The 15095-nt window shown below is 39.7% G+C and overlaps 1 protein-coding gene and 1 non-coding gene across 4 annotated transcripts; one reads left to right on the top strand and one right to left on the bottom strand.

Moving 5' to 3' along the window:
• The first annotated feature begins 85 nt into the window (after positions 1-85).
• LOC145481227 (cationic amino acid transporter 2-like) lies at positions 86-15067 on the top strand. Of its 3 annotated transcripts, XM_081459674.1 has the most exons (5): positions 86-235; positions 1123-2039; positions 7176-7410; positions 7858-8477; positions 13285-15067. In XM_081459674.1, exons 2-5 carry the CDS (start codon positions 1241-1243, stop codon positions 13428-13430), a joined length of 1800 nt encoding a protein of 599 aa, XP_081315800.1. In that variant the 5' UTR covers positions 86-235; positions 1123-1240; the 3' UTR covers positions 13431-15067. The 3 variants fall into 3 exon arrangements, with proteins under 3 accessions (XP_081315800.1, XP_081315799.1, XP_081315801.1); XM_081459673.1 differs by lacking the exons at positions 86-235; positions 1123-2039 and adding an exon at positions 2351-4928; XM_081459675.1 differs by lacking the exons at positions 86-235; positions 1123-2039; positions 7176-7410; positions 7858-8477 and adding an exon at positions 8494-12165.
• Positions 9366-9493, bottom strand: LOC145483197 (U6atac minor spliceosomal RNA). Its single transcript, XR_014048896.1, has one exon. It is a non-coding gene; the product is annotated as a U6atac minor spliceosomal RNA (small nuclear RNA).
• Positions 15068-15095: the final 28 nt, after the last annotated feature.

The raw sequence follows: 15095 nt of genomic DNA, 5'->3' as shown, positions 1-15095 counted from the left end.
CGGCAGGTTAAGTGAAACACGCTGCAGATATTACATGTATCAAATTTATGGTAAACAAAGTTCTCTGTCGTTGCCGCCATTGGGAGTGCACACGTCAACAATTAGCTTTTAAAAGAAAACAAATAAAACGTCATTTGCGCGCGCAGTTTTCTCTGATTAAAAGCCACTAAAGGCAATGAAAACGCCACAAACTATGCCAAGGGTTTATTCATTGTCGGAATTTTATGGTAAAGTTGTAAGTATTTTCGTTAAAATGTAGCGGATGGTGATGAGCGAAAATCACTGTTTTGTTTGTTTGTTATTTGTTTCGCTTATTTCTTTGTTTTCTCTATTTTATTTGCAATTTGAAAAAAGTACTACTTACGTTTTCAGGCGATGTCGTTCTCGTGTACCGGTAGTGACTGTTTAGACCGGCAAATGCCTACTGCGATAGGTTGGGTATGATCAAAGCAAACCTCAAGGTTTCGGGTGAATGTCCGCATGATTGCTTATGCCCCCAATACATGCATAATTAAACTCACTGTAAACGTAAAAGGAACCTTGAATACAACGGTCAAGAATCGTGCCCATCAAATATTTATCGAGAAGTTTATTTGTCAAATCAGCAACGTACATAAACTTATTGAATTTATGACTAACATAGTTTAGATATTCTATGGTTTACTCTGAGGGATCCTTTTAAAGCTTTTCAACACTGATGTATGCAAATTTCAAAAAGGTTTTCGTTTTCTTCTGATTGCTAGCTGATGATTCTATGATCATTAAAAATTAATTTAAATATGATCACATAATGTAAAGCTATACATGAAAAATTCACAAATTTGCGGACAAAAAAAAGTACTTACTCAGATAAGAAGCTCAGCGATATTTTGGGAAATATATAATTCTTGTTTAGGTTTCCGTTCTGATGAATTTGAACTGGCGGGAAACTTCCCGCCCTAAATTTGCATTAATCAAAACCCTATGACAAAGAAAATTTGAATTTTGAATAACCGACTGTAAAACTAGTTGAAAGGAAGCTGACAGCATCAAGCTAAAGTGTTTTCAACAGAGTGGCCGAAAGACTCCTTTGACAATAATTTATGGCAGTTTAATTGCTTGGCTATTTTTTTTTTTTTACAGTTTGTACATCAACGAAGACAGCTGAATATGACACAGATGTTACCATTTGAGTGGCAAGACTTGTGAGGCGGCAATAACACCAAGAACTTTGATAATTGAAGGCGAACACTGACCCAAGATGGAGCGGTTTTCGAAAATTTTAAGCAGGAAGAAACTCATAAATACAAGTGTCATACATAAAACAGAGTTATCTCGCTGCTTGACCAAGTTTGATTTAACCTCTCTCGGAGTCGCGACGACTCTCGGAGCAGGGATTTATGTTTTAACTGGAACATTAGCGCGAAATGTAGCAGGACCAGGGCTGGTGTTATCCTTCTTCGTCGCAGCAGTGGCAAGCATACTGGCTGGTTTGTGTTACGCCGAGTTTGCATCGCGTGTTCCCAGAGTCGGCTCCGCGTACACTTTCAGTTATGTCACCATAGGTGAATTCTGCGCGTTCGTGATCGGCTGGAATTTGCTTCTTGAATACATAATAGCGACCTCTTCAGTGGCTCGAGCGTGGAGTTCGTATCTTGATGCTTCGTTGCTAAACGACATTATAAGAAATACAACCACAATGGGAATTGGAAAACTTAGCGCGTCGGGAATCATTGCACATTATCCGGACTTTCTGGCGTTTCTTCTCATATTAGTCGTAACAGTGACTTTGTGCTTCGGAGCGAAGCTAACCTCAGTGACAACAAATGTCATAACAGCCATAAATATTGTTGTCATAGTATTAATTATAATACTTGGAGCCTCTTTTGCCGAGGAAAAGAACTGGACGGATGATTTTTTACCGTTTGGTTTCTCCGGAGTACTGGCTGCTTCGGCGTCAGCTTTTTACGCCTTTGTTGGATTCGATGTGATCGCAACCGCTGTGGAAGAGTCAAATAATCCTTCGAAGGATGTGCCTGTGGCAACTATACTCACTATTGGTAAGGAAATATTATACATTTGTCGTTTGTACCGAAGAGAAGAAAGTCAATACCTTAAGAGAAGGGCTGTTCATTCGGCCATCGGTTAAAAATTTATGACATCTATAAATTGAAATAACTTTTAGCAATTTTAAATTAATGTACAGTAGGCGATAGTTTCACATGTGCCCCTTAAAGTCATAAAATATAAATAAGAAAAGAATTAAGCCCACCCCTTCTCCTGTAAAAAAGCCACTGACTGATTAAAATTGTAAAGCAAGAGACGGAGAGCAGTTTATAGCCTGTGACGGAAAGCAGTTTATAACCTCTGAATACAGAAAAAAAAAAATGAAACTGCACGGTTTAACTTGCGGAAATAAACGAAAGAAAACTTGAAATATGTAATGTGTACCCGGGCAGTCACCGATAAAATACGGTATCACCGCCTAACCAGCGATATCTAGAGATGTTTAGCACTGATTCACCTCGGCCTGAGTACGGCTTGGCCCTGGTTCATTATAGACATAACATGATTGTCAAATGTGATAACGATCTTGGACTACCCTTTTTCTCTTAACTGGCTCGAAAAACCGAAAAAAATAGAAACATGTCATTGTATAGGTCAGTTAGGGATGGCATATCATAATAACTTGGTCAGTTTGCAACCTTGTATAATATTATGGTTTAATTTTGTTTTTCTTATTAAATTTCGTTTATTTGGACCTTGAGGCTAAAATAGTAAACAATTGTCCACTCCATGAGGGTACAAAATAACAAAAAATCAATACTAAATTACCAAGAGGATGGAGTTGATGGGGCCGACTTTCGCCAATACACTGTACCAAGTTGGGAGCTGCTTGATCTTATATAATCCGTGATATAGGAGGACTGGCTCGGTTTGCATGTCTTTTTATACCTTTACCAGTTAAACGCTCTTAGTCTTCCTCAATCTCTACAATTTGTGAGCCTAAAACAAGCTAGGTTAAAAATAGTCACTTTGCAGCTGTATCGGCACAGCCGGTTTAATATGTCCTAAGCTAAGTAAAAGCTAGAGTAGACCGTTCCCTTTGTCGTTTAAGCTTTCAAAATTTCCATTTAATTTAGTAGTTACGGAGTACTCTTTCAAAAAGAGCGAACACTACTATTCACCTTGATTAGCTGTGCTTCCCCAATCAGATGGCAGGCCGAACATCATATGGATCCATGCGCCTGTGCTTACCTCAGTTCATGTTAACCGGTCTTAGGGATTTGCTTTCTGTTCAACTCACATCTGATTGTTGTCTCCCCGCGAAGCGAGAAAGCGCAAAAAGAGAATGCTTCATTTTCGTCCGCGCGCTTTCTCCCTCTCGCGCTTTCTTTAATTACGTGTCACGCGCGACGGTCTGACAGGAAAGAGGAGCAACTCTAGACGCACTGATAAACATTCTACAGACAATTTTCTGTCTGCGCTTTGTTTGATTCATAATGCGGAAATTCGCTATCGTGGCGGGAGGGACAACAAGAGTTATTCGTATTTCGTGTTCATCCTGGATAAAATTGAAACAAAAAATGTATTTGTAGACAATCAGCCGGCTGTTCTCATGGTGAACGTCGCGATCGTCTAATCTTCTTTGGCGTCATCAAGATGAGCGACAGATATGTGGGCACTTATTTCTTTTTTATTGTGGCTGAGGTCAATATATTCATTTTTCTTAAAATTTATCCTAAAAATTTATGCTATAATTTCGAGAAATTAAATAAAAGCCAAAAAAGTTCGCTTTCAAATTTCCCACAAACCAACGCAGGCTCTAAATGAACTTGGAACGAGTCGACGAAACTGAATGAAACTGTTTATCAACGCGGACATGACACGACCGATATTTCAGTTTCGAGAACTGCCGGATAATTTCAAGAAAACAAGCGGAATATTTAAAAAGCTAACGAGTTCATCGGCGTACAGAACATCAGCAGCGAGAACAAGGAAAAACTTCGCATGAAAGCCGTGATGTCCACGAGTCAGTTAAGGTTGGCCGTCTAGTCAGTGCTGTTCATTTCCTGAAGAACGCCGATGCGAAGGATTTTCTTGAAAAACAATAAAAACAGGTTAATTCATGGTTCAAGGGATTGCGCATCCGAAGATGGCCTACCTGGTGAGGCGATTCACCCAAAAGAAACTCATCGATCCGAAATCGCTGTCACGAAGCGAATTGTCTCGCTGTTTGTCGATTTTCGATTTGACCGCTCTAGGGACTGGAAGTACTCTCGGGGCTGGAATTTACGTTTTAGCAGGAGAAGTGGCTCGCTCGATCGCCGGACCAAGCATTGTAATTTCGTTTTTCATAGCCGCCGTCGCCTCGATTCTCTCGGGACTCTGCTACGCTGAATTTGGCGCTCGGGTCCCAAAAGCTGGTTCGGCCTATGTCTACAGCTATGTTACTGTGGGCGAACTGTGTGCTTTTGTGATCGGATGGAACTTGTTTCTAGAATATGTCATTGGCGCGTCGTCCGTAGCTCGAGCTTGGAGTGAATATTTTGATTCTGTTCTCAACAGCAGAATTCGTAACTACACGCTGACGAACATTGGCGAGATGCATGTCTCGGGACTTTCACGTTATCCAGATTTCTTCGCCTTCCTCCTCGTGTTGTTGGTAACTTTCATCCTTGTGATAGGAGTGAAAAATTCTTCTAGATTCAACAATATATTTACCGGCATAAATTTACTTGTGATTATGTTTATAACCTGTGTCGGGTTGTACTTCGCAAAGGGCGAGAATTGGACGCGGGATTTTGCGCCGTTTGGGATATCTGGGATTTTCTCGGGTGCCGCCACTTGCTTTTACGCTTTTGTTGGCTTTGATGTAATTGCTACTACCGGCGAGGAAGCTAGAAATCCAAGCAGAGCCATACCTGTATCAATAGTTCTGGCCTTAGGTAAGATGTAGTCATTTATATTACGACCCAAATTTGTTTTGCACATAGACCAATTTTAGCCAAATCAACAATGTCTGAATTAAAATTCGCCACTTTGACACGTGGGAAAATCTATGCAACGATTGATATTTTTCGGTTCTTCATTTTATTTGTTTCTCTTTCGGTGAGTAAATATTTCTCAAGGACGTGGATATTGGCGATAATTTACGCTATTCAACAACAATTAAGTACGCCTTGGCCAGCCACGCGGTTTCCATTTGTTGCTCAATTACCATAGGAAATTTTCCATCTGAATAATACATTAGTCGGAACCATAAACCAAATCTCTAAAGTGCTTTTTGATCGGCATGAATCATCTGAGCTTGGTTTATCCTGATGAATCGTGCGTTCCTCGTTAAACTGATTTTACCAGCCGTTGAGCTGGACACCTGTGTCCACCAGTAGATATGATGCCAAAATGGAACCAAGTGACAATTTATATTAATTGACTGTTTCGAAGAGATCAATGTAAATCGACATTTTTTTAGAACGTTTGTCTCCATCTTGATCGAGCAATTGGTCTTTCTATCGCTTATATATTTTCCACTTTCAGCCCATCTTCTTTTAATTAGCTTTTGTTTTGATGCAGTTTTATCACTTGGTATAGGTGGCCATTCTAGGTTTATCTTTCCGATGAAATTATCAAGCAATTCCGATCAGGCTTTAAAACATATCATCACTGAACGAATTTTACAGAAGCTATGAAAACGTTTTCTGGCACTAATATTACCTTTTTGTTTTTCCGAGATTTTATTTAGCAGAAAGTGGCCTATAATGGCCGGACAAAAGATGAATGAAAAAGTTGTGAAGGTTACTTATACACAATAGAAAACAAACTAAGGTTAAACTGACGGTAAATACAGCGATCAGATAAAGCTATTATAAGGAGAAAAGAGGAAATAGGACAAATATGTTGGCTAGGGAGAGAAATGTAGATTGTCCTGGAACAGGTTGAGAGCTAATTTGCATGTGCTGGTGCACTCAATTTGCCACCCAGCGTTCCATTCTATAATTCCAAAATCGTTTATATGTTCGATAGTGAAATTCATAGATTTGTATTACTGGGATCAGCCGTTATTACCCAGATATTGGCACCTTCTGTATATCCTGGTTATTTCATATTGCTGCATGTATTATATTGCATGTTCCTGTTTTTAATACATATGTTTCATAATCAATAGGAATAAGCAAAACACGTATCAGATGCGTGGGACCATGACGTTAAACTACACGTATGTAAGACTAAACAAGCTCTTGAAAGTGACAGATGGTTAACGTGAACTTAATGTCGAGATTCTAGTTTAGGTTAAACTTTTTCCTTATGTTTAGTTCATATGTTTCATGATAGCCTAAGAACACATGTAACAGTTTCATAAATGTATATTATAAATACACAATATAAATTTCGCGCAATTCCGGTCTAATAAACCGTTGGAAATTTGGGAATGGAAAAAATATCGATTAGTATCCCGCAAAATTATAGCAAATGAAAGAATTAAAATGCAAGGAGTAGAGATAGAAATCAACATTGCAAGCTTGCCAACAACAGTGTCTGCGACGGTGAAAATCTACGGTCTTTAATTCCTTGAGACGTGTTTTTCCGCTTTTTGACTTGCTGATTTGCCTGCCGTTTCATCATCTTTCTTTAAAAACGAGGGTTTACAGCTGTCATTACACTAATGATCTACCAGTGAGCCGTATAAGCCGCTACAATAAACCTTTTGTATATCTCTAATTATTGTAATCATTTAGGCCTAGTTCCGTTTGATCCTACATGTACATAACACTTACTAATCATGACAGTTCACTCGGGATGTAATTTTGCCGGCTTTTTAGCAGTTTGAAGCAACAAACCAAAACTAATCCAGCTGCTTTCACAAACTAACTTATGTATTAGCCTTTGTCAGCTACTAAAACAGCCCATTTAGGTGAATTCTCCACGTGTTCACTTGCCTCACCATGCTCATCTGTTTTCGTTAGAGACCGTTAAAAATGTCAAACAGTCCAAAATTACCACCTTTCCTAGGAGACCGCCACCTCTCAGTAGGGCATCAAGTCAAATTCTATTCTGATTCCTAAATGTCTGTTAGACGCAATAATCCCTGGCAAAATACACTTTAATACCGCTTTCTGTTTACAGTAAAATGTTATACTCGCAAAAAATGAAAGGAGCTCGATGTAAACGAGCGTTTCTTGTTTCTTTTAAAGGTATTTGTTTTGTGGCATATTTTGGAGTGTCCGCTGTGTTGACTTTGATGTGGCCATATTACAAGCTATCCGAACGAAGCGCCCTTCCTGAGGTCTTTGCGATGAGAGGAGCCGAGTGGGCCAAATATATCATTGCTGTCGGAGCCCTCTGTGGATTAAGCGCCTCTTTGATTGGAGCCTTGTTCCCTTTACCCAGAATGCTGTACGCCATGGCAAGCGATGGCCTCATTTTCAAGTAAGCGAAAGCGAGAAGTTCTTTAACACTTGATGAATCTCCGAAAATGAAATTATTTATATTTTGATTTTTTTCTTATGGGGTTCACTCCACAAAGTAGAATTTTAAAACTCTCACTGTAAGTCGCTATAATTATAAAGGCGGCTGTTAGGTGTTCAAAAAAATCAATCTTGAACAAAATCTTTTCAGTAACATAATCAGATGAGCTCTAACTTCTAAATACATTTTCCTATGTTTTACTTTTACGTGGAAAAACTGAGTAGTCGAAATTTTGTGAGCTAGAATTAAAGTCCTTTATACAGTATCTAACTTGCCCTGTTCCAACTACTTAATGTCTCAATCAATTCAAATGGCATAACGCTGCGAAGAAACCTTTTCTTTCATAAATGTCCCTGTTCATGGAAGCATTACACTCGTTGATCATGCACATTCCAAATCTTTCTTTAGATTTCTAGCCAAAGTGCATCCCAAGACAGAGATTCCAGTTATCGCTACGGTCCTCTCTGGGGCCCTAGCTGCGTTTCTCGCTCTTGTATTCGACCTTCAAGCGTTGGTAGAAATGATGTCCATTGGTACTCTGCTAGCCTACACAATAGTGGCCCTGTGCGTGTTGCTGCTGCGTTACCAGCCTGGCAGCATAGGCATTGTAAAAGGAGAGGAAAATATCTTCTCAAGCAACGACGAAAACGTGGAAGGAGAGGCAGCGATGGAACACACTAGACTGACAGCAGAAAATAATGGCCCCACTCTTCAAACAGCTCGGCTCGCAGCCATAGGAATCTATTGCAACGTTGCCATCTACTTCTTCATTAGTACCCTTCTCATCTGGGGCGGTGAAGCCATCTTGAAGGGACGAGCATGGGCCATTTTCATGGCGTGTCTGTTAGGGATTTTTCTGGTAACGTTTGTAGTGCTCCTTGTGCGTCAGCCCCAGAACAAGACGCCCATTCCATTTAAAGTGCCCTGTGTTCCAGCCATACCATTGTTCTCGATATTCGTCAATATATTTCTTATCATGAAGCTAAATTACTTGACGTGGCTTCGGTTTGCTGTCTGGATGGCTATAGGTGAGTACTACGGTGGATAAACGTAGAAGAGGTTTTCGATGGCTTTGTTTATAGCTGGCCCAGGCTAGAAATGTTGGCTAAAAGACGAAGCCTTCCATTACTTTTCAGTAAAAAATTGAATAATTTCAACAGCGATAGCCACTTTTGTAGAGTAGAATCAATAATAATATTTCAACATTAATTTTAATAATGTATGCAACCACTGATAGTCTGTTAAAACGGTTAATTTTGGGAAGTTGACACATCTACTCCTAAACGTAGCATTTATTCAATTTATCTATTATATTTTCCTGGTTCTCTACTTATGTTTCTACGCGGTGTTCACCTGTTTTTGGGTAGTTGTTTTTATTCGTAGCAACTTCCCAGTTTTAAGATAAAAGTCACATCTTGGACGAGAGCAAGCCAAACTTTTCATTTTTTTTTCTCTCGAGAACTTAGGAAAGGCTAGAGGTGGGAACTCCGGGAGGCAGAAAAAAATTAATTTATGGTCACAGGTTGAAAATTGCTAATATGTTGTTGGCGATGAAGCTATTTCAGAGTCCAGATTCAGTGCTGAAAACATTTGTTGTTACACTTCAAACCATAACTTCCAGTTGTTTTTGTGTTGAATGGAAGATACGTTGGTGGAGGTAGTTTATCAAGAACTCGTGACTTTTTGATAGCTAAGAACCTTAGGGCTTTATAAAAGCACGTTGCCGAGGAATCATGGCCGTTAGTTACGTCATTTTCTTAAATCAGTTTGCTGATTTTGCAATTTTCACTCAAACAAAGAACAAGCTACCGCCTGTTGGTAATTGACTTTGATTAGCCAAGCAATGTATTAAAGCCAACCTAAAGATGTCATCAAAGTTAAAAAAACTTTTGAAGTCTAAACGATACAGTGTTTCCAAAAAAAATTGGTTAGATGCCACGAAGTATGTGGCAAAGCCTTAACCATGTGTTGTAGGTTGAAAGTCCGAAGACTTTTCTCGTCCTTATCGAGGGAGATGCTAACCTTCTCTCGGCTCATACAACACGACATCAAACTTGAACTTTATTTTTCATATATATGACAGAGCTTGTTTCACTTTACACTTGTGGTACAATATTTTCAATATAGCTCTATTGCGTTCTTGTTTCCGGATAGTTTTAACCAAATATGCTATGCTAGCTATTATGTGTCAAGTTTGCGATAAAAATTTTGATCGTTTGATTTGTAACTTTCGATTCCGTCGTAAATGTCTGCGTCCATCGACTGCGCATGCGCAATAAACCACGCGCTGCTTTTTTGAAGAAAAAGAGAGGGACAAACGTTTTACAATTAATCGTTTAATCGTCTAGTATCGCTGTTCTAGAAACAATACTAGTTAGCCGAGCTGTAAATTATATCAAGTGAAATAAAATCAGACACAAAAGAATATAGCAACCAGACTGACGATTAGCTTAAATTTTTTATCAACAAAAGTTCTTAAGGAAACTTTCTTTGTTTTTTACTGTTACTATTATTAGTTTTTTTTTCAAATCTCGGACCAGAACTTCCAAGGCATTATATTTCTCTCGCAGGTTGATAGCCATTTTTGTCAACAGCACTAGAACTTGTAAAACCTTGCGTAGTTGTCTTTTACCTGCAACGGCACCTGTTGAAACCAGTGTAGCGATTTCTGCCGACTATAAGATGATGTCGAATTCTCTTATTGAAATGTAACTTCTCCTAGAATCATTGTTTCAAGCCAAGCGGGCGGGCGACAAGATGACCTGTAGCTCTGAAAGGGTGTTATGATCTAGACATAAATTCTTATAACTAACTGTCACTGTCAGTGCGTGAAAATAGTTTAGAGGAACTTATCGACAGATGTGGAATATTTAAAGAGGTCACCGATGAGCCTGAAGCATCTTGTAATCATAAAGGCATCTTTTGGCCGTCAGCACTGAAATTACCGATTGGATCTGACAAATAACAAGATTCGCCGCTTTTAACATGGCTCTCTGGTTTCCGAGAACAAAATTACAACCATCCTCAAGCCTTCAGAAATTTACGGTAGCTCGTTAATGTTGCCTAGTGTCATCTGCCGAACGTTAGCTTCATTTTATTGTTTATGAGAAATGGGCTGTCTTCGGCAATTCTCTCGACGAAAATGCATCTCCATCCAGAGTTTAGTTGAGACTAAATTATCCCGGTGTCTTTCACTCCTCGATTTAACAGCCCTCGGAGTCGGTTGTACCCTTGGCGCCGGCGTCTATGTGATCGCTTGTGAAATCGCTCGCGATGTGGCAGGCCCAGCAACAGTTATCTCATTTCTAATCGCTGGTATTGCCTCAGTCTTGTCCGGACTTTGCTACGCTGAATTTGGAGCCCGAGTCCCAAAAGCTGGATCAGCCTACATCTATAGCTATGTGACTGTCGGCGAGCTAGTGGCGTTTATAATTGGTTGGAATCTTGTTATGGAGTACATGATCGGAGCTGCCGCCATTGGTCGAGCGTGGAGTGCTTATTTTGACTCCATGTTACACGATAAAGTTAGAGGTTGGACTCTTGAAAATATTGGACCAATACGGATTGATGGACTCGGGGGTTACCCGGACTTTTTGGCAGTGGGGATAATTCTTATTTTGATGATCATTCAACTGTTTGGTGTCAAGAAATCTACCACGTTTATTTTCGGTGTGACTTGTGTGAACATGGTTGTCATTGTGTTCATAATCATTATGGGAATTACCTTGGCCAGACCAGAATACTGGTCAGACTTCATGCCGTATGGACCTACCGGGGTTTTAGCGGGTTCCGCCACCGCATTTTTCGCTTTTGTTGGTTTTGATGTCATTGCGACTGCCGGCGAGGAAGCTAAGAACCCTAGCAGGACGATCCCACTTTCAATTTTATTTGCGCTCACAGTTTGTTTTCTGGCATATTTTGGCGTTTCAGCTGCTGTTACCTTAATCTGGCCTTATGACAAGTTGGATTATGGAGCAGCCTTACCTAAAGCTTTCGAACACCGCGGAGCGAACTTTGCAAAGTACATAATCGCGGCTGGCGCACTTTGCGGAATGACAGCGGCCATAAATGGCGGACTTTTCCCGTTGCCTCGTTTGCTTTACGCCATGGCTTCAGACGGCTTGATTTTCAAGAGTTTCGCGTACGTGAGCAAAAGAACCGAGGTACCATATATTGGTACACTTTTCTCGGGTATTCTGGCAGGCATTCTAGCAATGGTCTTTGAACTGCAAGCCCTTGTGGAGATGATGTCGATAGGGACGCTTCAAGCATATACCATTGTCTCCACGTCTGTTCTAATTCTCCGGTACCAGCCTGGAACAATAGGTCTTGTCAAATACAACGAAGAGGACCCTAATTTGAGTCCCCAATCGAAGGACCCTCTACCTGAACCAACCGACCGATCCGGGACTATTTCCAGATGCACGATATGGTTCCTGTTCTTTTATTTCTTCTGTCTTAGTGCGTTTTTGATCAACGGGCTTATTCCAATGTATCAAGGCCAGGCGTGGGCTGTTATTCTAGCGACGTTTTTAGTCATAATTTTCGTAGCCGCCATTGTTGCGTTGTGTATGCAGCCAAAGAGTCTGACACCGCTGCCTTTCAAAGTTCCGCTCGTTCCTGGCCTGCCTCTCTGTTCAATGTTTATAAATATTTATTTGATGATGGAACTCAATCCGGCGACATGGATGCGTTTCGCGGTTTGGATGGCGATAGGTGTGTACTTTCTCATCGCTTCAATATAATATAGGCACGCAATACGTACATAGCATAACATAGAAATTACGAAGCCCTCCTTTGTTAAGATGCATCCTAACCATTGCTTCTTAACAGTAGTATTTTGTATTCGAACAAATACTTACGAGCGATCTTAATCTAAAAAGCCTTAATGAATCCGGTGACTGGTTGTTATGATTGTGTGAATGTCATTTGCACAGGCAACTGAAACCATGTTTATTCGGCGACTAATCAAAAACTGTGACGCATTAATAGCCTTCGTCATATATTTTTCTCGAGGATTAGCTCATCGAGCATTATCTGTGGGGCTCTGCGAAATACTGTTTTACGATAACTGCGAAAATTCTCGCGCGCTCTTTGGCTAATTTTCATTGGCAAAAAGCGGACCGACACATGAATTTATAATTTATTCGATGCGTATCCACTCGGGTATCGCCTCGTCGATCCACGGCTACTCTGACAATATTATGACGAAATTCATGATCAAAACAGGACATACGCATGAAAAACTGACGTCAATTTGTTAAACTGGTTTGCCTGTGACTTCGGACTGAATACCGGGCGCGTGTTAACCACCCTTTGTTTTATAGCGTAGATTATTATGGTAAAGACATACTTTCAGCAGCAGCAACAACAACAATTTCATTTGTACCCATCATTTTACATTTAGTTAGCTAATAGTCAGCAGGTGAAGTCATTTAATAGTAAAGTCATTTAGTCAGCAGGTGAAGTTCACCAATAGACAAAACAGTAACGCAATCTAGAGTCGTTGGTAACTTTTAAAAAAGGCTGTCACATCACGATGTACGAAGTTATTTTCTCGACTTAGCAATTGAAGGAAACCTCAAAATTAAAACTTATTAAGGTAGAAAAACAACATAGACCGGGCGTAAATAACAAATAAAAAAAGAACTTAAATGGTGGATACGATTAAAGATTAAAACGGTTTTTGATCGACTAACTTAAATGATTGAGACTGGAAATTTCTAAGTTGCAACGTAGTTTCCTTGTTGGCTTATAAATACAATATTTAAAATTGGCGAGTTTTCCCCTTTTTTTGAAGTGTCTTCTAACATCTTCTGTTATTTTATCTTACAGGCTTGTCTATTTACATTTTCTATGGCCTTCGTCACAGCGTCGAGGGCCAGCGGCAAACAGAACAAGAGGGTTACGTCCCTTTAGAACAAATCGATGGAAAAGGAGATCAAGAAAAGGGCAGCGAAACTCCAGAACCGAAGAATTAATTAAAGAAATTATAAATGTAATAGAGATTATATCTAGAGAACGTAAGTTAATTAATTGTGAGCTCCAGTGACAATATTCTAAAGACTTATTTCCGAAAAACTTATTTAACTGTTTTTCTCTGAACTGACTTTTTGAATTTTTGAACTTGATCTCTTGCACATGTTTACGTGAGACCACCGTATTTGAAAGTTGCTCGTTAAAAACATGGAAGTCGCGTAACTTTTGGCCCTCGTGCTTAAGTCGTTTGAGACCTTACCTGGAAAGGAACCAAATTAACGGCAATCACCGAGGACAACCTCAGAAGAGGTCTTCGGCGATCGTTCTTCTGAGCCCATTCAGGTCATCCTCTCTCCATGTTTGTCGGTTGACCGACATATAAAGCGTATACCGAGACACAATCTACATTCTTTTTTTAACTGATGTTCCTTGAAAGAACAGTATGATTTGCTTGCATTTAGAAAATTATAAGATGAGGGGAAGATAAACGAAAGGGAAAGAAGAACGCCTACAAAACTGAATAACGAGACTTTAAAGTGTTCCTTCCCATCATTCATAGCGTTGTGACTAAGGATATGTCAATATGAGCTAACATGACGAAACTAAACATAAACATCATGATAAACATAGGAAACATAGTCGATAAAGTAGTATACATCGTTATGTTATTATTATATTAATGTGCAGATGTTAAAAAAAAGAAATAGATGTAAATTAACAGATCGTCAGTATTGACTTGAGCTCAGTCAGACCATATCACTGTGCTACACTGTTAAGTTAGTATCGAGGCTGAATAAAATACAATCACTAACTATATTCGTTCCATTTTCTTCACTTAAAATACGTGCATTGACATAACCTGCAAAGAGTCGATTTAGCATTATCCTCACAATTTAACCAATCTCTAATAAGCGCCCCGTTTGATTGTCTTCCAGCGCCACTGTATTCCAGCAAACCTTACCTTTGCTAATAAGAGCGCCCATTTCCATTCGGCGCCCGCTCCATTCCAGCTAAGCGTCCTTTCCAATAATACAACACAAATTGCATTTTCATCCCCGATTGGGCTTTTCGGTGTTAATATAACTATATAAAGGTGAAAAAACGTTTTCTTAATTTTTTGCTGTATGAATTCAATGGGTACAAACTGGAATGATCCCATTTCTTTATGACATGCTTTTAAAAGCAACGTCTACGCACACGTCTCCAGTCGCGGTGGCAGTAACTATTTGTAGGCTGCTCTCTGTAACTAAAGAGCGTTTTCGAAAAGCACCATTTTCGGTGGACAGTTTCTCAGGATTAGTGTGGACGGTAGGTCTAACCGTAGAAATAAAGATGTGTTTTTAAGTTTCTCCGGCGCATTGTGGAGGGGGCCTTACAAGAACACATATCGCTAGGTGTTTTTAGTGTGTAATCTCTAAGTTTTCACTCTAGCAGACAGGCGGGAGGAGTTGAAATATATTTTCGACCTTATTATGTTTTGCTAAACGTGCAAATTGATGGAATGAAGTTAACGGCGTTTTTGAATAGAGCATGGCATAACAGCAGTCTGTCAGAAAGCTTTCACTGTGTTCGTTTCCGAATGCAAATAGGTTTGCTTTTTTTTAAGACTCAAAACTCCATCTAACTTCTTCAAATGAAACATCACACCAAGAAAATCCAAAACAAAC

The sequence above is a fragment of the Orbicella franksi genome, chromosome 3, assembly GCF_964199315.1.
Source record: "Orbicella franksi chromosome 3, jaOrbFran1.1, whole genome shotgun sequence".
NCBI classification, from domain to species: Eukaryota; Metazoa; Cnidaria; class Anthozoa; order Scleractinia; family Merulinidae; genus Orbicella; species Orbicella franksi.
Note: the sequence above shows the minus strand (reverse complement) of the source record. Positions and strands in the feature narration are given on the sequence as shown.

What these genes read in the sequence shown, in the direction of transcription:
- LOC145481227 (XM_081459673.1), top strand. Translation starts at nt 4,109, where the DNA reads ATGGTTCAAGGGATTGCGCATCCGAAGATGGCCTACCTGGTGAGGCGA. An exon ending in ATCAATAGTTCTGGCCTTAG is followed by an intron (nt 4,929 to 7,175) that starts GTAAGATGTAGT and finishes TTTCTTTTAAAG; the next exon opens with GTATTTGTTTTGTGGCATAT. An exon ending in AGCGATGGCCTCATTTTCAA is followed by an intron (nt 7,411 to 7,857) that starts GTAAGCGAAAGC and finishes ATCTTTCTTTAG; the next exon opens with ATTTCTAGCCAAAGTGCATC.